This window comes from Ochotona curzoniae, unplaced genomic scaffold, assembly GCF_017591425.1.
Source record: "Ochotona curzoniae isolate NIBS_2020 unplaced genomic scaffold, NIBS_Ocur_1.0 contig_3819, whole genome shotgun sequence".
In the NCBI taxonomy this organism is placed as follows: Eukaryota; Metazoa; Chordata; class Mammalia; order Lagomorpha; family Ochotonidae; genus Ochotona; species Ochotona curzoniae.
Window position 1 is genome coordinate 39070333 of NW_024466004.1, and position 24740 is coordinate 39095072.

At 43.4% G+C, this 24740-nt stretch overlaps 2 protein-coding genes across 4 annotated transcripts in view; one reads left to right on the plus strand and one right to left on the minus strand.

Moving 5' to 3' along the window:
• Window positions 1-3089, minus strand: part of RARS2 (arginyl-tRNA synthetase 2, mitochondrial) — a 65231-nt gene extending 62142 nt beyond the window's left edge. Inside the window, exon 1 of one of the 2 annotated variants that reach the window (XM_040983748.1) lies at window positions 3004-3089. In XM_040983748.1, coding sequence (XP_040839682.1) covers window positions 3004-3039 — 36 coding nt within the window. In that variant the 5' untranslated portion in view covers window positions 3040-3089. The remainder of the gene's footprint in view (window positions 1-3003) is intronic. The other variant, XM_040983749.1, reaches the window with a different exon arrangement.
• Window positions 3090-3195: 106 nt separating this feature from the next.
• Window positions 3196-24740, plus strand: part of ORC3 (origin recognition complex subunit 3) — a 61778-nt gene continuing 40233 nt past the window's right edge. For both annotated transcript variants that reach the window (XM_040983745.1, XM_040983747.1), the window contains exons 1-5: window positions 3196-3260; window positions 6054-6108; window positions 18724-18821; window positions 21715-21859; window positions 24570-24674. In XM_040983745.1, the coding sequence (XP_040839679.1) occupies window positions 3237-3260; window positions 6054-6108; window positions 18724-18821; window positions 21715-21859; window positions 24570-24674 (427 nt within the window). In that variant the 5' untranslated portion in view covers window positions 3196-3236. The remainder of the gene's footprint in view (window positions 3261-6053; window positions 6109-18723; window positions 18822-21714; window positions 21860-24569; window positions 24675-24740) is intronic.

A 24740-nucleotide genomic window follows, 5' to 3' on the forward strand; every position in this document is an offset into this window, starting at 1 on the left:
TCGACTGCCAGCCAGAAGTTGAATACAGCAACTTCTGTATTCAACGAAGTACAGAACAGACAAAAATGCACCTAAGAGAAGCATTATTTTGTGAAATTTCATCTTGTATAAAGTGTCACGGTGTAAAGTTTATTTTTAAGGCACAAAGATAATTACACAATGAAAATGTAATAGGAATGGAAGGACCTTGCTTCATTAGCAAAGCAGAAGATAACACTGTGGCTAGACAGGATGCAGTGGCAGAATGGGGACAGAGAAATATGTCCAGGTCCTGGTAGAACAGCAAGTGTTATGGTGTGATTAAGATGCTCGAAGTCATATTTCTTAATACATGTAGAATGGACTGGAGGTAAAGCAAGGATGGAAAGAGAGCCATTGGAAGACTATCACAAGCAAAGCAATACTGGTGTGGTGACTTAGTCTGGGATGGGGCAACAAGTGGTAACAAGGGGCAGCAGAGGTGAAAATGAATAGATACGCAAGGCTCACTGAAGTGAGGCACACTCAACATTTCAGCCATACCCAAATACTATGGTTTCACGAACTCATACTGTTTGCCCTATGTCTGTGTCCACACACATGCTTTTCTTAAAATGCCCTAACCCTTTCCATGCTCTCCTTCTATCCAGTCAACACATTCCTCCTCATCCCGCCTTCAAGACACAGGCCCTATTCCATTTTGTCCATAAAGTCTTCCTTGACATTTAGGAGCTTTCTCTTCCAAGTTTCCTTGGTTCATGCTTCTAAAGATACAGTAATTGCAGACTGCACTGCAGTTACTTGTTTTTCTCTTTCCAGGTAAGCTTGGAGTCATTCTAGAACACAGTCCTACTCCAGTCACTTTCAACCTCAGAACTGAGGACATGCCGACATAGTCTAGAGACGCATTCATCAGAGTTTTCTGAATGTATATTTCATTGCACATAATACTTTCCTTCATTCCTAAACCAGGAAAGGAATCCTCAATGATAAATACAATCAAATATTGTATTATTTTTAAATTTATTCTCAAATTTCTGGTCATGCCCCAAAATACATACATACTTAATGCTGGCACCGCAGAAAGACATAAAGTCTTTACAGATCACATTGTGCCTCCTGCCTTCATACTAAACACCATGGTGTATCGAAAATGCTGGCTTTACAGTTAATTTTGTTCATAAACCCTTTTAATTTATTGACTGACTGGAGCCCTCAGTAGGTGATTTAATCTCTCTGGACCTTAAACTGCTCATCTGTATAACACAGTTATATAAACAGGATAATATTTTTATACCATGGGCTTTAAGGTGAACACAGACTATCACAGACATACTTAATAAATATTCGTTTCTAAGTCACCTTTCCTTTTCTTTTTAAGATTTATTTTTATTGCAAAGTTAGATATACAGAGAGGAAGATCTTCCTTTCGTTGATTCACTCCCAAGTGACCACAACGGCTGGAGCTGAGTCGATCTGAAGCCAAGAGCCAGGAATCTCCTCCAGGTCTCCTACATTGGTGCAGGGTTCCAAGACCTTGGGCCATCCTCGACTGTTTTCCCAGGTCACATACAGGAAGCTGGATGGAAAGTGTGGCTGTCAGGATTAGAATCAGCAACCATATGGGATCCTGGCGTGTGCCAGACAAGGACTTTAGCTGCTAGGCTATCATGCCGGGCTTTAAGTCACCTTTCTTTACAAGAAAAAACATACAGCATTAGCACACAGGAGCCCAGTGCTGTGGCTCAGTGGTTCACCTTGCAAGTGCTAGAATCCCATATAAGGCACTGGTTTGAGTCCCAGCTTCTCTACTTCTCATCCAGTTCCCCTGCTTATGGCCTGGGAAAACAGCAGAAGATGGCACATTCCCTTGGAACCCTGCATCTCCCCACCTGACACACACACACACTTCCCACGTGGGAGCCCCAGAAGAAGCTGAGGGCTCCGGGCTTTGGATTGGCTCAGTTCCAGCCACTGTGACCACTTGCAGAGTGAACCAGTGGATCTGGCGAAGAAGATCTTTCTCTCTCATTCTCTCTGTATTTCTGCCTTCCCAATAAAAAGTTTAAAAATCCTTACAGAAAGAGAGACAGGATCAACTTAATGCTTTAATGCTCCTTGCCTTTTCTGTTGCAATCTTATTAAGATAGGTATGCATTCCTACTCAAGCCAAAGTCAGTGACTCCTTCAAACTCTGTCAGTGGAAGACCAGCTTTAAACCTCAAGTTAATTTTTCAACAAATTCTCACCCCGCCTTTCAGGGAGTGATAAAGCTCTAGGAGGTGGTGTCTCCCCGACACCATGCGAAGCTCAGGGAGTTGATATTGGACAGGGCAGTACCTCTCCAAGCATAAACAAAGGCACAAGGATTTCCCCCAAAATGCCTGAGCACATTGTAAAAATGAGCCACAGTAAATTATAGACTAGGCAATTATAGACTAGGTAGGTCCGTTAATACAAGGGAAAAGGACTTGTCAGGAGCACAACAGAATGTCTCCTTGCAACGTGTCACAGGTAGTCAATGAGTTTTACATAATTTTCTGGGTAAATTTCAGGTTATTCCTTTGTTATGAATCCGTTTCAAATAGAATTCTGAATCAAGAAAAGAAGTCCTGTGTATCTCAGAAACCATCCTGGAGGAGCTGCCAAAGCGATGGCCAACAACCTGCTTCTCAGATACTTGCGAACGTAGACATAGTTCCATCTTCCTTCACTCAGTATAAGCAACACTTATTTTTTCGGGTCCCATCGCGGCGTATAGAGTTCCTACCCAGACAGCTGGGGCGGGAAGGAGTCAGGGAAGCAACAGGTGCTTCTCCCGTTGACATTTCACGCCAAGTGATCACAGCCTCGTCCCAGACTCCCGGTGCGGTCTGCCTCTGCAGCTCCGGAGAACGGAACACAGACACGCAGCACTCCTTCGAACCCGCCCACCCGAACGACCGAACACGGACCGCAGAGGTGGAAGGGTCCCGGGGCCGCCGCTCCGCCACGGGCCCGCTCAGCCGGCTCCGGAACCCGTACCTGACCCGCGATGGACCTACGGAAGCCGCACGCCATGTCGGGCCCAGGATAAGGCTTCTTGAACGGCTGCTGCCAGGGTTCGCCACGCCTCCTCGGCGCGCCGGAAGCCCGCCTCAGGACGCCATGCTGACCAATCAGGAAGCCCCGTAGCACACCAGTCACCTCTGCCCTGCTGCCGCGAGGGCGCGCGGGAAATCCCGAGTGGACCTGGAGTCGGCTGCGCCGTTACGACTATGGCCACCTCCTCGGTGTCCAAGGTACGTGAGGGCGGGCGCTCCCCGGGGCTCCGCCGCCTCCTCCTTCCTTCTTGACGAAGGCAAGAAGCAGAGGTTGTATGGGGCCTGGCTCCCTGGCTAGGGGAGGAGGCGGCAGACAGAACTGAGTTATCTTAGCCCCGCATCCAGTTGAGGTCAGCTTTGCTTGCGATGCAAAGCCAGTACCTGCCTTTTGGTACTCCTAGGAGGACTTTTTTTTTCAGTTCTTTGTGCAGGTTGCAGTGTTCCCTTTCCCTGTTAGGCTTACTGTGCACTAGCCACTCCTTTAGACACGGAGATCCGGTTGTAAACAAAGTACAGCCTTTTCTGCCCTGAAGTAAGACGCTAAACGTAGTTGTTTGAGTATCACGAACTGTGTTAACTGCTAGCAAGGAAAAAAGTTTGAATGAGAGAAGGGGGAAGAACCCAGTGATATAGGTTGCAGGATCAGCAGTGGCTTGCAGGTGCTTATAATCTACTTTAAAGGCAGACTCATAAGTAACTACACACAAGATTTACAGTTTGTTTCTTAAAATTTATTTATGTTACTTGAAAAAGCTACTTAGAGATCTTCTATCTGCTTTGTTTGCTTGTTCATCCCCCAGATGACTACAGTGGCCGGAGCTGAGCAAAGCTGATCTGAAGCTAGGGGTCAGGCGCCTCTTGCTGGTCTCTCACATGTGTACAGGGGCCCATCCTCCATTTCTTTTCTAGGCCACAAGCTGGAATCTGGATCAAGAATGTAGCTTCCCAACTTCCACCTGCATATATGAGAACAGGGCTAGTGGTGGACCAGGCCAGGCTAGGTTAGACAGAAGTACCTGTTGGCCCATAAGAGGGCTGATACTGGGCAGCAGTATGCAGCAGCACCTGCCAGCAAACATGAGAGTTGAGTTGGAGGTTGGACAAATAGAGGTTTTCAGGGGTCTTCCCAGCTAGGCCCTAGCACCCGCCAGTACACATGAGAACTGGGCGTAGGGGGCAAGTTGTACTGGGCCACAGCACTCACTGGTGCTCGAAGAGTCAGGTCTAGGGGTGGGCTGGGCTAGGCTAGGCTGCAGTGTCCATCAGCAAATATGAGAGCTAGGTCTGGGAGCTAGCTGGAAGGAGGCATCATTGGTTTCCTCAGGCAGCAGCACCAATCAGAACAAGAAAGTGCTGGATCTGGGTAAGGGCTGGGCCAGACCACAGCACCTGGCAGTATACCGAGAGCCAGGTCTGGGGTTTTGTTGGGTCAGGCCACAGCACCCACCACCTCTACACACAAGAGCTGGGCTGGGCTGGGTTAGGCTATGCTAGACTATACCACACATGAAAGCTGGGTCTGGAGATAGACCTGGAACAGATCCTCAGGAGTCTCCCCAACTGTGCCATATCAACTGATAGTAAAGAAAGAGCCAGGACTAGGGTTGGGTCAGAGTAAACCACAGCTTACTCTGTCCTGGGAACTCAGTGTATGTCTCCCATGTAGGTACAAAAACCCAGCTTTGTGAGCTGTTCTATCAGGGTGTGCATTACCAGGAAGCTAGAATCACAAGTAACACCAGAATTCCAACCCAGATAACCTGATAGGAGCTGTGGGTGTCCCATGTAGTGTCTTCACAGCTTTACCAAACACCCGTGCTTGGTTTGCTTTACATATGTGGTATTAATATTCTTTATCCCTGGGCCCGGTGTGATAGCATACCGGTTAAGGTCCTCGCCTTGAACGCATCAGGATCCCATATGGGCACTGGTTCTAATCCTAGCAGCTCCACTTCTCATCCAGCTCCCTGCTTGTGGTCTGGGAAAGCAGTCGAGGATGGCCCAAAGCTTTGGGACCCTACACCTGTGTGGGAGACCCGGAAGAGCTCCTGGCTTTGGATTGGCTCAGCTTGGGGAGTGAATCATCCTACAGAGGATCTTCCTCATGTCTCTCCTCTTCTCTGTATATCTGCCTTTCCAATAAAAATAATAAATAAATCTTTAAAAAAATATTCTTTGTTCTCTAAGTTGCATAAACATGGAACCTTTCAGAGTTTAAGCTTATTTTTTGTCTTCCATTAGATTAGGTCTCAAAGAACTAATAAAATCTGGGCCTCCTATGGGAGAGAAAGGAAATAAGTAGATAGTCCCCTTAATTTCCCTTCTGGGCCAGGCATTTAGTAAAGTGGTGAAGACACCACGTGGTTTTTGAGTTCTGGGCTCCTGGCCTAGTCCTTGCCAGTACTAGTTGTTACAGGCATTTGGAAAGTAAACCCGCAAATAGACAATGTAGGTCTCTACCTTTCAAGTAAATAACTTCTTGTTGTTGTTGTTAAAGACATTTATTTTTTATTGGAAAGTCAGATGTACAGAGAGGAAGATCATCCATCCACTGATTCACTCCCCAAGTGGCCGAAATGGCTGGAGCTGAGCCAATCCAAAACCAGGAAGGAGCCGCTTCCTGGTGCAGAGCCACATGGGTGCAGAGTTCCAAGGCTTTGGGCCAACCTCAACTGCTTTCCCAGGCCACAGGCAGGGAGCTGGATGGGAAGTGGGGCTGCTGGAATTAGAATCGGTGCCTCTATTGGATCTTGGTGCACATGCAAAGTGAGGATTAGTTGCGAGGCTACCATGCCGGGCCCTCAGGTAAGTAATTTGTATAAGAAGAAATTTGTTTCTAGAATTCAGAAAGAAGTGATATGATTTCTTATATGAAAAATTATTCCTCCCTTCCATTTTGAAAAAATCACTTCTCCATAAAATAGTTTGTTAATTGTGTATCTCTGCTGGTAAGTTACTTTTACTTTATGCTTTTTCCCTCCTTTTTTGTAGGGCTGCTTTGTGTTTAAGCCAAACTACAAGAAGAGAAAGATCTCTGTTCCAATAGGTGAGTGTCTCAATACCAGATTAGTTGGATTTTTACCTCCCATGTCTCTTCAAAAAGCAGGCTGGAAAGTACGTTTTCTTCTAAGTGTCCTAGCCATTCTTAATGATACTGTCTTCTCTGTGATCTCTTTGACATTGTTTCTTTCTCTGCAGCTTTAGAAGTGAAAATGAAAATCATTTCTATGAGAATGTCATTTCAATCCTTCATTAAGTAATCAGAACATTTATAGATTAATTGGCTACCCAGATCATGACACAATGGGAGAAAGGTTATAAAGAAAATGAAATATTGGTAATGCATGAAAGAATTGAAACTCTAAATGTATATGTATTGTGCAAAAGTTATTCTTGAGCTAAACATACAAGTCTGACAGATTTGACCACAGTTAGAATGTTTGATGTTGTATTTTGTCTTATGAATGAACTTGCCAAGGGAAACGAAGGGCAGAAAAGTCATCTGTATGGAGTCGTTAGGCTTGGTGGTTACATGTGTACAAAAGAAAATATTTCATGTTCTATCATTTTGAGAAAAAGACCAAAGTCCTTTATTTTCTATACAGATTCTACCTGCTGGATCACAGCTTTAATGAATGACTTGGACTAAACCTAAAGAAACTCAGAGTCAGGTCCAGAGCCTGACTGACCTTACAGCATCGGCTCTGCTCGTGTGCCTTTTCCTAGCTCTTCGGAAAATGAAGGGTTAGACATGCTTATTGAGATAATTTTTCTATTCCTTTCCATACTTGTAAGCTAATATATTGGACTCTGTGAGACACCTGTCCATACCACCTGAAGACATTGTGAATGTCAGCACCTTAGCCTTGTATAGGCTCTAATGGGAAGGGAAAGCTGGGCATCCGAGCAAGGACACTCCGCTAGCAGATCTTCTGTGTACATTCACTTGGCTCAGATCTGCTCCTGTAATCTTCCTCTTAAGTCCACTTAAAGCCAACTTGCAGTAGTGGAGTAGTTTTTTTAATCACTTACATATGCACATGCTCATTAATGAGATAGATAGTAATCATTCAGATACACATGTCAGTAAGAGGGGAAAGACGTTAATATGTTTAAAAGGAAAAAAAGCCATAATTATCATAAAAAGCCCTAGTGATTTCCTGTAATTCTTAGGGAATTGCCTATAAAAATGGTAAGAGGGAATTTTTTGGAGTGATAGGAATGTTCTCTATTTTGTGTTTTGATTGAGAGAATGGTTTATGTGTTTTATATACATATATATATACTAAATTGCCAAAACGGCTGGATTTTATTACTTTTAAAAGGTGACTGCTGTCTTTTTGTCATCTATCTTCAGATAAATGAGATAGAGTTCAGTGCGCTTCCTTGATTTATCCCCAGTGGTAACATCGTGCAGTATCATAATCAAGAAACTGTCATTGCTCAATTATATTGCTCACATTGCTTTTCTGAAAAAGAGATTTATTTATATTTATCGGTTTGAAAGAGTTAGAGAGGAAGGGAAAGACAGAGGGTGAGTGGTTCATTTCCCAAATGGCTACAGCTGCCGGTAGGGGCCAGGCTGAAGCCAGGAACGAGGCGCTTCCTCCAGGCTCCCACATGGATTCAGGGGTCCTGCTTGCTGCCATCTCAGGCCAGTTACAGGGAGCTGGGTCGGAAGTGAAGCCATAAGGATTCAAACTGGTGCCCGTGTGGATAGGAACGCCGCAGGCAGCAGCTGCACTCACTGTGTCACAGCACTAGCTCTTACTCAGCTTTTCAGCTTGGGGAACTGTGAAAGATGCTATGGCTCAGATTCTGCTCACCTGAATTGTTCTTATGTGATTGATTTATGAACACTTTTTTAAAAAGATTTATTTATTTCTATTAGAAAGTCAGATTTACAGAGAAAGGAGAGACAGAATAATCTTCTGTTTGCTGGTTCACTCCCCAAGCGGTCGCAATGGGCCAGAATAGCCAGAGCTGAACCGAACCAATTCCAGGAGCCCAGCGCTTCTTCCCGTTTCCCACACAGATGCAGGGTCTCAAGGTTTTGAGCCATCCTCTACTGCTTTTCCAGGCTGCAAGCAGGAAGCTGGAAGGGAAGTGGAGCAGCCGGGATACAAACTGGCACCATATAGGATCCTGACGCTTGCAAAGCCAGAACTCTAGCCACTAGGCTATTGCATCAGGCCTACAATTTATTTTTAAAACTGAAGATTGCTAAAAACCTATTGGAAATACCTCAGAGAAGAACTAAAACTTGTTTTCCTATCATCTGTGAAGGAGACGTAGCATGCAATGATATATCATGGTCAATGGCATTATAACTAATACAATTGCTAGTTTTCTTTTGAATATTTACTGCATGGTAGACTATGCTAAATGTTTATTAATTTATTTAATCCCTATAAACTGTTAGGGGTGGATGATGATATCTACTTAAATGTATGATAATACAAGGACCCAGAGGTAATTTTCTCAGTGTTTCAGTGTGGTGAATGGCAGAGCTGCGACTTGGCCCCAGCCTGATTTCAGAGCCCATGGCCTGACTGGCTGTTTCTTAATACCGCCTCTCCAAATAGCAGATAGACATTTTTGCTGAGGTTTTTTGAGATTTATTTTATTTATCTTTTTAGATTTGTTTTATGAGTGCTTGTCTTCCTGGGCTGCAGTTTTTGAAGCAGATTGCCTAGAGGAGTAGGAAGATGCTCTGCATTTTGCCCACCATCTGTTCCATGACTTAGTCACTTAGGGTGCACGGCTGGGATAAGACTGGCGGCTCTTCCTCTTCTCAGTTCTGTGATGACTGCTCATCCAAAAATAAAAGCCAAACAATTTACTTAATTTGTTTGTTTTATCTATTTAAATAAATTAGATTTATTTTAATATTTTAGATTTATTTTCAGAAACAGTTGCAGAGGAGGAGAGACAGAGGCATATTCTGGCTGCTGGTTTACTCTCCAACGGCTCTGACAGTTAGGCTCCGCCAGTGCCAGGAGCCAGGAACTCCATCCAGGTTCTCCAAGTGGTTAGCAGGGGTCTAAATACGTGGCCTTTCTTGCTGCTTTCTCAGGGAGCTGAATTGGAAGTTGAGCAGCCAGGACTTGAACCAGAGTTCTTTTTATTTATTTATTTAGTTTATTTTTTTTAATTATTATTATATTTTGACAATCTTTACATTGTTAATTAGGATAAAAAGGTTCAAGGGCTATGGGGAAGTGGATAAGACTATTATTTCCATATTGTTTCCTTCATGTTTAAAGGTGGGTATTAAGGGAGAAGGCCCACCCAATTTCCCACCCTCCCCAGGTCCCAGATGTAGGGTATGCTCCGAGGTTCTTGCTCAGGAGGTTTTGATAGTTCACCAGTTATGAATTGCTGCCAATCTAGCCACTCCAAACACTATGAGGTTGTTGAAGAATCCACTGATTGATATAGTCCATCATAGAGTCTCCGTTTGCCCTGTGTTTCGCTGCCAAAATATAGCTGAGATGGTTGATTGACCTGTTTTGTCTTCTCTCTTTTCTTGGTTAGGGTTCTGAGACCAGCATTTTGATTGGGGAGATCTCCGAAGAAACTTTGTCTGAGGTGTTCTCAGACCAGATTCTTGCATGTGCTAGCAAGTACAGGGCCTGGCTCAGGCAATGGCCCTGATCAGCTGGTGGTTGCCACTGCTGGGTTGATTCTGCTTTCACTTTCGACTCCCACTGGAACCAATGGGTGTTGCAGTCCAGCCTGGTTCTGCCCAGCACATACTCAGCCCTTGCATAAATCAGTGGGAGCTGCAGCCTAGTTGGAGTGACCCACAATAACCACCAGACCCACCCCTACCCTGGTGTGCTAGTATGTGTAGCAGACTAGTTCAGTCTGTCCCACATCCCATTTGGCTCTCATACATGTCAGTGGGTATTAAAGATTTGTTCCCTCTAACCAGCTCCACTATGCAGCCCACACAGATGCTGTTGGGTGTCCGTCTGGCTACCCCAGCCACTGTCCTAGTTTTATGCCCTCCTGTGGAAGTGGCAACCCAAGAGGGAGGAGCCCACTATTTCCCTCCCAGGCTTCTCCTACTCCAGGATTATGCACTCTCCAGATAGTTCTGTGGTTTGACTTGACAGAATTAGACCCCAGTGCCAACTTCTGCCAGCTAATGCTGTGGCTAAGCCCAAACAACCCTCACCCACTCTAATTTATGCTTGCACCAGTAAGAATAATCAGCCCAGCCTGGCTTTTCTCTGATCTAGTCCACCTGAGGCACACAGGTGTTGTAGCCCTGCCTAGTCTGGTCTGCCCCCATCCCAGCTCATGCTCTCCAGTGGGAGTAGCTATCCAGCAAGGGAACCCCCGATATTTCCGCTACTGGCTCTGCCCACTCCCTTCCTGTTTTTCACGCGTGCTGGTTGGGCGCTGTGGTCACATCCAGTATAGGCAACCTCACCTTGGCATTCTGTATTGTGCACTAGTTTTTGTTGCAAACGAACCTGGCTCAACCCACACTGTTCTGGTGCTTGGATTTGCCAGTGGGTGACATGAACTGATTCAGCCTGGTCTTGCCCCCAACCCATGCCAAATACATGCCACTGGGTAACTTTCCGTGGCCTGTTCTGGGCTGTTTTCTATCATGTTTCTTGCGCTTACCTGCAGGGTCTGTGTCCTGCTAGAGGAAATGCCCAGGCTTCTCCATCAGAACCTCTCCCAATTCCAGGTTTCACGCTTACCAGTGGGTCCATGAGCCAGCCCTACTCAGTTCACCTCCTGTTCTAGCAGGAACAGTGGCTTTTCCTGACTGGCCTTCAACCCAAACGGGTCCTTGCTGTTGGATGTCTCAGCCCAGCCATGGCTTGTCCATACCCACATATGACTCACACATGGCTCAGAGGGGTTGAGACCTAGCCTAGTCCATCCCACATCTACCCTGGTCCTCCAGGACACCAGATGGTGTTGAGTACTGGCCCGGTTTGGTGCGTCCAATCCCAGTCCACACTTGTGCCAAGGGAGACTACAACCATGTCCCGTTCAGAACGCAGCCCCAATTCCAGCCGACATGCTCCTTGGTGGGAACCTCAACCCAGCTAGGGTTGTCCCCTTAGCTCCCCATCTGGGCCTGTTCCCAGCTGTATATCATGCCCATGCCAGTGGTTACTCTGACTCAGCTTGGCTCAGCCCCTCACCTGTCCCGACCTCTGCCTTAGGCACTGTGGCTTAGCGTTCCTGGCTCACGCAGACTGGTAGGTTCATGAGCCTAGCTGGCATGACCTATGCTCCATCCTGGTCTCTAGTTTCGATTATGGGCTAAGGTTTGCTCAGTCCTGCCCGGTCCACCCTGTTCCATTATCAATTGACACATTAGCCAATTGTTCCATTACCAATCGACACATTTGGTGGTCAACATTGTAAGAGCTACTTTTCCCAGTTTGTCCAACCCCCAGTTCTGGACCACATGTTTACCAGCAGGAGCTATCACTCGCCAAGGGAGTTTCCCAAGTTCCTCCACTTAATGCACTCCCAGACCCAGTTCTCATACATGCCATTGGTTTAGGCCAGGTACCGGTGAAATCTGGCCTTCCATTTGGCCTTGTGTGACCTGGTGAAAGTTGCAGCCCAGCCCTCCCCACACCCTATTCAGGATGCACATTTGGATGCTGCTGCCTTCACCAGTCCAGACTATTGGGGGTTCCTTTACCTGTGATTGATGGCAGGCTCCTTGGTCACACCTAGCTTAGTCAATCACCACCCCAACTTTTGAGCTAACCAGTGGGGCTAGAATTTCCACACATCCCCCACAGAATCTACCCCCAGATATGGTTCTCGAGTGCTAGTTAATGTAATGGCCCTGCTTAATGAGACCCTTCTCCTGATTCATCATCATCTCAGGTAACAGGATATGATTCTGATGGACAAGCCCCGAGCCATGCATGACTTTTGCATGGACTGGTATTTGGTGGTCAACATTGTTCAGAGATTACAGGCTCTACAAAGGAAGAGTTACTGTCTTTAGGATTAATTCACGTATAGAAGCATAGTAAGGTCAACCTGGATCTACCTAAGCAGCGATTCAAAGAACCAAAATCCCTGAGGTCCAGGCCGGGCCGCCCGGGAACAGCTCCCCATGTGCACGTGGTGGCTGTCGTCTGGGATCCAGGCATGAGACACCCCGTCCTGAGACACCCCCCCCCCCCGATCCAGAGTTCTTAAGAATGCCCACATTGCAGCGGGCAGCTTCACCTAGGCCACAAAGCCTTTCCTGCTGAAAACTCTCTGTGCTAAATTTCAGCTGTAATTTATTTAGATTTGTCTACGCTTTTTGGTATTAATACTCTCAATTGTATAATTGGAACCCTAGAAATTAATTTTGTTTTTTATTTTGCTTGTTTAAGACCAATAGATACTGTTATTATCAATGAAAATATTAGAGGAATTGGCCTTGGATGGGATAGGAATGAGTAGGACACATCCATACTTTAGTGCTTGTCTTCCTGGGCTGCAGTTTTTGAAGCAGATTGCCTAAAGGAGTAGGAAGATGCTCTGCATTTTGCCCACCATCTGTTCCATGACTTAGTCACTTAGGGTGTACGACTGGAATAAGACTGGAAACTCCTTCTCTTCTCAGTTCTGTGATGACTGCTCATCCAAAAAAAAAGTGCCTGAGCACGAACTGGGGACTCAGCCTCAACACTGTGGGAAGATCACGCTGAAGCAAGCACTGGGAGTGGGAAGCACAGCAGGGGAAATCCTGACAGCAGGCGGAGCTCACGTGCCTCAGCTCCTCTCAGTGCTGATTTTAGTTTTACCTGCTTTGTCTATGAAGGAGAGTAGTCATGGAAAGAGATCAAGGGGTCCTGCTGCTGTTCCCTAATTCCTAAGTGAATTTTTCATGTTGTATTTTGATGCAACATTGTTCACACATAAAAATTTGTGCTGACCTGCCATTTTTAATATTCTAAACCTTTTCAGTATAAAATGACTTTGTTCTCTTGAAACTACCTGATTATTCTCTTTTGCTTCTTAGTAATACAATATTTTCTTGCTTTTTTTGTTTGTATTCTGTCAATGTAACTTTGCCGTTTTACCATTTGATGACCTCAGTGTATTCTAATTTTTTCAACTAAAAAATCAATGCTTGCTAGAACTTCAGGAGTCAAACTATGCTTAAAAAGCAAGTAACATAAGAGAATTTCTGTTTGAAACTATAATTTAACAGCAGTGCTTGAGGTAAAATACTATGAGTAGAAATTTAGTGCCAGGAAAGATCTAGCTGTGATGATAAAATATCTAGCATTTAAAAATAGAGAGAGTGTAGTGGCTGGCATTGTGATGTAGCAGATTCAGTCACTACCTGAGATACCAGCATTCCATATGTGGGTGCTAGAATGAGTCCCCCCCTCTTCTGTTTCCAGCCCAACTTCAGGCTGATGTTCCTAGGAAGCAGCAGAAGATGGTCCGAGTACTTGGGTTCTGCCATCTGGATGGAGTTCTGGGCTCCTACTTTGGCCTGGTGTAGCCCTGGCTTTTGAGGCCATTTGCAGAGTGAACCAATTGTTGGAAAATTTCTCTCTCTCTCTCTCTCTCTACGTCCCTCTCTCTCTTCTTGTCTCTCCTTCTGTTCGTAACTCTGCCTTTCAAGTAAACAAAGAAAATAGCTTTTTCATTTATTTTTAAATTTTTAATGTTGTTTTCATAGTTGAGAAGGATGCCTGCCTGTGTGGGCTTCTGATTAGGATGGAGAGGGTCAGGAGGCATGGAGGAATATGGGTGGGATGCGTGTTTCAGCCTTTTTTTTCTCTCTCTCTCCCAGGTCCTCAGGGGAGGAGGGGGAAGAGACTACTCTTTGCTGTCAAACTACATCAGCACTGGAGAGGGAAAACAGTCCTTTGATGATGCATTAGAGACCCTTATTTGGTTCTAAGGGTGTTACTTGAGTGGTTTCCATAGCCCTGAGACATTGTTGGTTTCATTACTTCAGAGTTGGGAAAATCTTTCTAACGTCTGTTGGTTTAGAGTCCACCTTAGTGCATCCACAGGCCCCAGACACTTGCTGCTAGCTTGACCAGGAGAATTGTCCAACTGGTTCTGTTTCTGTCCTCTAACAAGACAGTTGAAGTTCCGTGCTAAACTGGATAAGTTAGCTGTCAGATCCATCCAATCTCCCTTTACACCTGGGCAAACTGGCCAGTGCACAGCAGCTGAATTTTATGGTCAGATTACATATCCTGTAATTTTTCCCTGTGGTCAGGTCTGACTATAGCAGTCCAGTTGTGGAATCCACCAGGAAATCTCTTCTGGGGTGACCTTAGACTCTTGTGTGTGCCAGCCAATCCAGGGTCAGGTTTGGTCTGTCACCTGTACTAGCCAACACATATGCTAGTGGATGAGCTTGGTCAGTTCTGCCTTGGCCCTATATTTCACATGAACTGATGGGTACTGCAGCCAACTGATGGGTACCCAGCCCAGCCTACCATAGTCTTAGTCCTTACACATATCACCAGGTGCTGTGGCCTAGGGGAAATGGTCCCTATATCCCCACCAGGCATGCCCCCAGCTCTGATTTTTCCACATTCCAGCATCTGCTAAGGCAGGCCCAGCCCACATCTGATCCAGCTCTCATAAACACACCCTGAGGGCTGCAATTTAGCTCAACCTGACCTGCTTCCAGATCTCACCCTCACATATGCTGACAAGTGCTGCCGCCTTGCCCAGAATGGCTGGTCCCTCGTCCTGGTTCTTGTGCTTACCAGCAATAGTACAGTATAGCAGAGGAGTGCCCACTGTTCCCCTTCCAAGCATGTTCCCAGCCCTGGATCTTGCACCTTCCAGTGGGTATTTGCTGTCTAGCCTGACATGACTCATAACCCAATCCTGGCACTCACCCATTTTGTCTCTTGCACACCAACAGGTGCAACATCTTGCCCAGCCTGGTCTGCTCTGAGACCAGCTCACCCCTAGTTCCAGCTGTCATGCTTATCAGTGGAAGCAGCCACCCAGCAAGGGATTCCCCAAATTTCCCTTCCAGGCCTGCTCCCAGCTCCTGGTCTTGTGTGTGTCAGATGGTGCTGTAGCGTAGTTTGAGATGGCCTGCCCCTTTGGTGTTCACCAGTAGGTGCTATAGCCTGGCTTAACTCAGCCTGTCCGCAGTCCCAGCTCTCACTGGCAGGTACAGCCGCCTAGCCAAGTCTGGCCCACCCCCAACTGTCATATGAATTAACTGATGATGCAGTCCAATCCTGGCCTGTGCCCTGTCCTGGCTTTCAGTCGTGCCAGTATGTGCTGTAGACTGACCCTGCTCGGCCTTGACCTCAGACCTAGCTCACACATGAGCCAGCAGGTGCTGTAGCCCAGCCTGGCCTGGCACACTCCAGCCCCAACTGTCGCACTCACCAGCGGGAGATGTACTTAGCAGGGGAGTTACCCAAGTTCCCCTACCATGCTTGCTACCAGTCCCGGATTGTACACATGCCATTGGGTGCTGCTGCCCAAACTATCGTGGATGACCCCTAGTCCTGGCACTCAACAGTGGGTACTGTGGCCTAATCTGACTGGTCCTTACCCATTCTGGCTCTCACTAATGGATTCTACAGTCTGACCCACCCCAAGACCCAGTTCTTGTATGATCCGGTGGGTACTGAGCCCTAACCCAGCCTAGGCTTGCTCCACATCCCCAGCTTTATCAGTGGGTAGTGGGCAATGTTATTTAGCCCAACCCAGGTTTCCCATGTGGACAAGTGCTTTGGCCTGACCCAGATATGGCCTCTAGTTTCCCCTCTCTAAAACACTGCATATCAGCTCACTTGCCTACCTGTGAGTGCACTGGCCTAGTCCAAGGAAACCCCCAGAAATCATTCCTTCCCTGTCAAATATGCCCTCAGCAACTCCCACTACAAATACATTCCCAGGCCCCTTTTGCTGGTAACCTGCAGTGCCCCCACATGGGAAGTGGGATGGCATGTCCAAGCCTGGACTTCCCTGACTTTCCCATTTATCTTAAAAATAATAATAGTGGTAATAAGAAGAAGAAGAGGAAGTAGAGGAAGAAACTGCTGGCATACTCATACAGTTAACAAGTTTGGCATTAACCAGGCCTAGAATGCCCACCAGCTACTGGGTGCTTTTCTCCCAGCACTGTACTGCCTAGATACAAGGCAGCCTAGGCAGTTACCTACAACTGGGGCCAACAAAATATTTTTGAGCAAATACTATATTGCCTTAGTCTACAGATTTGATTTTACCTAGATAAAAACAGCATTCTAATGCTTTTTTTTTAAAAAAGATTTATTTTTATTATTTTTTTATTGGAAAGGCAGATATACAGAGAGGAGAGACAGAGAGGAAGATCTTCTATCTGATGACTCACTCCCCAAGTGAGCACAACGGCCGATACTATGCCGATCCGAAGCCAGGAGCCTCTTCTGGGTCTCCCACGCGGGTGCAGAGTCCCAAAGCTTTGGGCCGTCCTCGACTGCTTTCCCGGGCCACAGGTAGGGAGCTGGAAGGGAAGCGGGACTGCCGGGATAGAACTGGCGCCCATATGGGATCCCGGGCGTGCAAGGCGAGGACTTTAACCACTTGCGCCACAGCGCTGGGCCCTCTAATGCTTTTTGAAAAGAGAATTGCTGCGAAATTAAAGAATGGCCTAATTTTTTTTTCAAAAAAGAATATCTATATTTGGAGACAGTAGGAAGAAGAACCAGATATACTTAATGCTAAAATGTACTGTATAAAAAGCTATCACAGTTAAAGCAGTGCAGAAAGTGGTGTGGGTTGGGACCTACTTTATGACATGGTAGGTAAACTTGGTGCCTTTGACACTGGAATCTCATCTGGGTGCTGGCTGGGGACCTGGCTGGACTACCTCCAATTCAGCTCCCTGCTGATGTGTCTGGGAAAGCAGTGGAGGAGTATAGCACAAGTGCTTAGGTACCTGCCATGTGTGAGACCAACAAAAAGCTGTTCTTCACCCTGGTGCAGCCCTGTTCACTGTGGCCATTTGAGGAGTGAACCAGGAGATGAAGGATGTCTCTCTTTCCCTCCCTGTCTTTCTGTAATTGCTTTTCAAATAAATAAGTCTTTAAAAAAAATGTACAGAAATACAGTCGGGTTCAGCACAAAGAAAATCCGTCAAAGTATACAAGTATTTAGATTAAAACCCATCTAATTGCTGGGAGAAAGTATAACTATTAAATTTCAAAAAAATTCTAAAGATTTTTAAATTTATTTATCTAAAGGGCAAGAATTACAGTGAAAAAAAAAAAGAGTAAATTATGGAGAGAGAAATCTTTCATCACTTAGTTCACTCCCAAAATAGCCACAGTGATCGGAGGTGAGCCAGTCTAAATCTGCCTTTCAAATAAAAATAAATAACAATAATTATAATAAATACATATACTCTTTAAGAAAGAAAAAGCAAATATATGCAACGAAGTATACTGGGTCTTAGAATAGGAGCAAATAATGAAACACACTAATAGTAAATATATGTATCTTGAACCAGAAACATTAAACTGTTATAAATTAAAAAGTAAATGATGAAAACAGTCTTAAAGATTAAAGGCGTTTTCAGGAGCCCCGGGTGGTCCTCAGAAACAGAAGAACAGTAAACTTCCTTCAGTTCTTGGGAGAGAAACTTTATCTGGTCCTTACTTAGTTCCAACTTTGGATCCCCACCCTCTCTTGCAATGACCATCAGGGTTGCTCCGGAGCCACCAAAAAATTAGATCACATAGACAGAGACCGATAAGGAAAGCTTAGAACAGACAGGAAACGGTCAGCTTGGACTCCCATATACCTTCCTGGGCAGGACACAAAGATCAGTTACTCCTCACTAGGGTATTGAAGATTTCTCTGCACACCCCTCCTAAAACTGTTCTGCTCCTCAGTTGTTAACATATGGCTTGTTAGAGTTATAAGCCTGTTTGGACTATCCTAAATTTCCAAAGTTCAGTAGAAATCACGCTTGAATACTTTAAGCTGCTAAATATATAAATAAAAATAGACACAAGATAGCTGAATAGTACCATATAACTATTTTAAGGTGTATAACAGCTGGTTGCATATAAACTATAATTGAGATGTCAGTGAAGTAGTTACAGGATGTGGTTTAGAACTTGCATTTTCTAACATAGTGGTCACTCAATACCATGTCCATTAACTTTATGATGTTGTAAATTGTTGAAATTGTGTAGGGGCTTTTCGTTGGAGGGGATATTATTCTGCCAGCTCTGGTTTCAGACCAGCGATGGTTACCCAATGGAGCTGTTGAATTTATCTGGACAATAAGATGCCAGACTCTCTGCATGGTTCATGCCTGCAATGAAGGAATCATGACTGGTTATGATCTGTATTACTGTAACAATGTGGAGGAATTAAATGTTTTGGGAGGGGTTGGGGGAATCCCAGACCCTATGAAACTGTGTCATAAAATGAAATAAATGTAGTTTAAAAAAAAGATTAAAGGAATTTTTAATCTTAACAATACAATTAATACGGTAGAATAAAATAAGTCACATTAAACATGTTGAATATAGCTTATTTTTAAAAAATCATAAGTATGTAACTATATATTTGGTGCCTATAAAAATTCGATCCCCATCACTTACTTTGTACCTTATGCAATTTTTAAGTTTAACTATATAAAAAGACAAAGTGGTTTCCTTCTGTGTTTTAGAGGACTATTTTGATACAAAGAAAAATGCATCCGAAGACAGTAAACTTCGGTTTGAAACTTACCAATTGATGTGGCAACAGATGAAATCTGAGACTGAGGTGAGTGGTTTTTTTTTTTTGTTAACTCTCTTTAATATCGTAATCACATATTTGTTTCTTTCCTTTTTCTACTAGTTTATGAGAAAACTGATTAATGTAGGAAATATTGGTCCAGAAGAGTCTTTCTGTCCTGTAAACACAGTTTAAAGACTAAGCATTGCTACCGGGACATATGTTTAAGATAGCTGCTAAGGCAAGGAGCTTTCAAATGCTACATTCTTAAATTATTCATGCAGTTACATATGTCAAAATGAAGCCCTTTTGGCACTATTGGCTTAGTTCTCCTGTATTCTTTCCTCATTGCTGGTTATCATGTTCTTTATTTTCCAACATTGAAAAATGTGTCTGGTACAGAGAAGGGGGAACACTGGTGCCAGCAGCTTGAGTCTGCAGCTTGTTTACTTTGATCATCGCAGTGTCACATGTTTTGGTTTGGAAGCTTTAGGGACAGTATTTGTTCGGCACTGCATTTCTACTTCCCACAGTCTTTATTATTTTATACCTAGTGGCTTTGTACTGTTGGCAGAAATAAACATCCTCTGCAAAAAGGATGCTAAAAGGCTATTCAAGGCCCAGAGTGTGAGTGACGTAGCCCCTTAATAACTCTTGGAAGTGTTTCAGGGTGGTCAGATTCTAGTCAGAATTTCTTTATTTCACAACAGTAATTTTTCCTTTATCATTACACAGCAAAAATTGATTTGGCCTGAACAGGTAAGTGGAGGAGTGGGCAGAGTTCCTGACAAGTTGGAAATCACTGTGTTTAGGTCAAGATTGGTTAAAAGCATCTTCAGTGACAGGGTATGATGAAAAGAATTCTTTTTAATAAGGATATTTCTGGGAATAGGTAAAAAAAGAGTATAAAGAATAAAGGGTTGCAAAGGTTCTTGCACGTGGCTGAGTGAAAACTCACCATATCCCCTGTGAGATTGACCTGTCGGTTGAGGTAGACAAACTGAATACTTTTCAGACAAGCCCTCAGTAGGTCTCCCTCTTGAATACCTTGCATGCTTGTTCAGGGCATTTTGTGCTCAGCTCGCCCATGTATCCATGTATCATGTGTCCGTAGTTTCCAGTTTAGGCCCTCTTCATATCTTACGCTGGGTTGTCAAAATATCCCCCACCTGGTGTCTCTGACTGATGTCAGATTCTTGCTGTGCCATTAACTCTTAAGGCACCGTTTGAAAAACCGTTTGAAAATTTGAAAAACCTCTTCTGGGCAAATACAGCCCTGTCCTAGGCTCCAGGGGTTTTCTGCTCTGCCTGCTTGCCATGACAGATGACTCCCTTACCACCTGTGACCTGATTTTCATCAGACTGCTAGGTTATCCCTTCTTAACCTTGAATTGGCTATGTTTCTCCTTCACATTTCTCCAGTAGACTTCCTATAGGATAAAATCCAAACCTTTTAACACCATGTTTATTTTCTCTTAGTCTGATCTCATTTCTTACACGCTTAGCTGTGTTTGTGGTTCTCCAGACACTGGGTGTTGACTTCTTACCTGCCTTCCTGGCTCCTCATTCTAACATTCCTTTACCTCCTGTCACCTCAACCCATCACCTGCAACCTATGAGATCCTACTTTTGGCCTAGTTTCTTTCCTTTTGGAGAGCAGAATCTGTCATTCATAGGTGGTAAGTAAATGTTGAATGAATAAGTGAGAGGCATTGTTTTAAATGGAGAATCCAAAGTCCGTAGCACTAGTTATTGGCGGTGTATGAAAAAGTCATTTTTTATTCCATCTATCTTTTAATCATGTAACATGTAAACTTTGGAATTGGATCTACGACAATGTTTTTTTCAAACCTAGTGAGGGAGATCAAAATAGGCAGCCCCCAGAATATACTTCTCTGCTGCCGTTCTGCGGCGACACTAAAATGACGAGGAGCTCTCGAGGGCCTGGAAAAACAGGAACCGCCACTACAACCGACACACACCGAAGGAAACACACACACACACACACACACAGACACACACAAACGAACGAGCGAATGAAAAGAAAGACATGGATGAAAAGCAGGCAAACGAAAAGGGCCGAACGAAAAGGTTTATTGCCGAAAGCAGCCTGCTTATATACAGTTCTCCACCAATCACATCTCCCCGTGGGTCCACTGGGTACTACCTGATAGGCTGGTAGTAATGACATAATCGCAGTGGGGGCATTAGTCTATCCCTGTGACTTCCTGTTTACCTGCTGGTGAGACCAACTCTGCCTCCTGGCCCTGGGCCAGCCACGGTCTTGCAGGCCCCTCATACACGTGGGGTTGGCCACTCCCCACACTTCCCCAGCATACTTCCAGATGGCTGCTCAGAAGGACTGCAGACATAATAATGGAAAAGCTATCCTTCTGTAAAATGACAATTACCTATACCTCCAAAACTTAATGTGAAATACAGGCAGAGACTTTTCTGCAATCCCTCAGACATTGTAATGCAGAAGGAAGGCATTGAGGATCAGACTGCTAGATGTGACAGTCATTATGGCTGGTAGCCTTCTGATGACTGTTAGCAGGAGAGTTTGTTTGCATAATAAAGCAGCCTGTATGTTGGTGCATTTTGCTCCCTTAACCCTTCATAGCTTGCTGAACCATTCCTTCCTTTATTGCTAAGCCTGAAGCCCCTGTTTTTCTGTATAGCTCAAAGTGGTCTTTAAATTTAATTCATGTGGCTCTTTCTCATACTTTGTATATAGTTTACATGTTTCTTCATATTAATAAATTATATGCTTTTTTCACCTGTTCACAAATACTAATGCATGCATGATATATTGCTAGTTTCTCATAGACAGAAATTGCTGAGCAGTCAGAGAAAAAAGTTTAAACTTTCTACACTGGGAAAGTTGCATCCAATTACTACCAATAATTTTAATTCATAAAGTTTCGCGTTTCATTTGTAGCGGCTACAAGAAGAATTAAATAAAAACCTGTTTGATAGTCTAATTGAGTTTCTGCAAAAATCTCATTGCGGATTACAGAAGAGTTCAAGGGACTGGGGTTTTCAGATAAAACTCAGAGAAATTCCAACTGCTGCTGTTGTGCTTGGTATGTTTCTGTGTTTGTTCATAAATACATATGTATTTACTTTTTAGTTTTGATTATGTTATTGAGAATATTGATAAGTAACTTTCTTGAGCAACCTGTTTTGTCTCTTATTTACAAAATTAATGAAGTATAATTTGTATGTTTTCAAACCTAATAAAACTTTTGTACTGATCGTTTATATATAAACTAACAAAAATTGGTTCAGCTAGTTCTTTATTCAGCTTTTTGCAGAAAACAAATGGTTTTACTCTTTCTTAAATATATTGTGAAAATATATGAATTTGTTAGTAAAGACACCTCTATTATGTTAGTAGATTTGATTTTTATGCTTTTCAAAAGTATTATCTAATGGAGTTACTCTGTCACGTTCATTTTTCTTTCTCTGTTTTGTTTTTAATTATGGATTGTTTCCTTACTTTATATTAATTGCCTAGAAAAAATGATTTAGTTAAATTGTATGTAAGCTGCTTTCTGATTGCAGGTTATAAATTTCTTGGGTACTAATATTATTACAATTTTAACAAACATTTGGATTCTAGGATAATGGGAAAAATTGATTGGAAATATCAGCAAATTTGCATCTTTGGTTCTTCATACAGAGTTTAATTTATTGGGATTCTAGACATGCTCTTCTTTTACTTCCAATTATTTATTAAGCTTTGTTACTCTCGTGGACTCTGAGGTAGCAAATTCTTCTGTTTAATATTGCTTCTAATTGTGTGGCATTACCCAAATCTTATTCAGATATTCTGGATAATACTTCTCAAACTTTCATATACCTACAAGTAAGCTTTAGGGGTTCTTACTAAAATGCAGATTTTAATTTATAAGTGTGGGTAGGCCTGAAATCTTACATTTAAAAATTTCATTTGTTTGAGGACCCGGCTTGGTGTCTTAGTGGCTTAAGTCCTCACCTTGCATGTGCCTGGAATTCCATATGGGTGCCAGTTCATATCCCAGCTGCTCCACTTCCATTCCAGCTGCCTGCTTGTGGCTTCAGAGTGCAGTGTAGGATAGCCCAAAGCCTTGGGCCCGTACACCCATGTGGAAGACCCAGAAGAAGCTCCTGGCACTTGGGGAGTGAAACAACAGGTGGAAGATCTTTCTCTGTTTCTCCTCTGCTCTGTAAATCTGACTTTTCAATCAAAATAAAAAGTATTTGAAAGACAGTGTGACAGAATGAGAAGGAGACAAAGATGGACAGAGATCACTCTCCAGGTAGTCACAGTGGCCAGGGATGGAACAGGATATGGCCAGGAGCCAGGAACTTTGTCTGGGTCTCCCTCATGATGTCAGAGGCCCAAGCAATAGGGACATCTTCCATTGTTTTCTCAGGTATACCAGCAGGGAGCTGGATCAGAAATAGAGCAGCTGAGTCTCAAACCAGCATTAATGTGGGATGCTGGCATTGTAGGCAGTGGCTAACACCTCTGCTCTACAACACCAGACTCTAGAAACATAATCATAGCCTATATACATGCTAGGAGTACTATGATGTTATTTAAAAAAAAAAAAGTCTGTACTGAAAGAATGCTTACGCAGAGCTACACATTTTTTTCTTTTTTCCAAAAATTATATAAATGCATTTAAAAGTTGGCATTTAGAACTCTTCTGAAAAACAACAAAGGATGTTTAATGCTGGCACAGAGAATTCTGGAACTTTTTTCCTTCTAAGTAATAGAAACTTTATAGTAGCGGTTTTCAGCAATTGAGGGTATCTGCTGCTGATGTCTGTCTAAGCGCTAAGGACTTTCTAGAAATCATACTGTTGTTAGGAAAGGTGTGGTGTCAGTTAACAGAATTCTATGCAAAGTGGTGGAAAAATTTGTACTTATTTCTGATAATTGTATACAGAGCTCTGAAACTGATTTATGAACACAAAAATGGTTTGGTAAATTCCAAAAGAACCTATATTTTTTATTTCTTTTTAAATTTTTCCCTCACAAGTCAGCTAAGTATATCATTCTATTGTATATAATAATATTTTTGTTGATATCATGATTGGCTTCTCCTCAGCTGTTAAGTCAGTGCCACAGTTTGGAATTTATAGTATGTTGTTTCTGAATGATCATTTTTTTTAATCGTTTAGATTTAGTTGCTTATTTCAAAAGCAGAAAGACATGCAGAAATAGAGAACTTTCATCTGTTTCCTCAGTCTTTAACAAGCACAACACTCATATCTGGTCTAAGCAAAGAGCTCAGAAGCCACAAGTCTAGAGTTTCATCCGAGTCTTCCACAGGTGGCACGAACAAAATACTTAGGCTTTCTTGTCTACTCAGTACATTATCACAAAGCTGGATGAGAAGCTGAGCAGCCTGGACTCAAACAGGGATGCCAATACTTTAGGTGCTACTTATTTCACTGTATTACAGAACCGGCCCCTTTAATAAAGGGCTCTATTTAAATTTAACAGTGTAATTACTTTTGTCCTAAAGATGTTTTCAAGGGTCAGCAATATATCCTCAGTGAATTTTTTTAAAGAGACATGGTGGCAAGCAGTTTTTATGATAAATCAGCTGTATACACCTTCATGTAATTCTTGGTTAGTATCCTTACACAGGGTATTTTCTTGGTTTCTACTACTAATTGTGTTTTAAATATTATTACTTGGTAGTCTTTTGATAATATTAAGTAGTCTTTTGATTTTAAATTATTACTGAAATGGTGATGATTAATAAAAATGTTGCTAACTGATTGATTATCCCATAGGTGTGAATGTCACAGATCATGATTCAATATTCCGAAGTCTAACAGAGGTCCTTCAGAATACTGTCACACCATATGTAGTCTCACTGCAAGCTAAAGATTGTCCAGGTAAAATATGAAGTATAAACACACAATTAGTTCAATAAGATGTTACACATCTCCCTTTTCCTATCC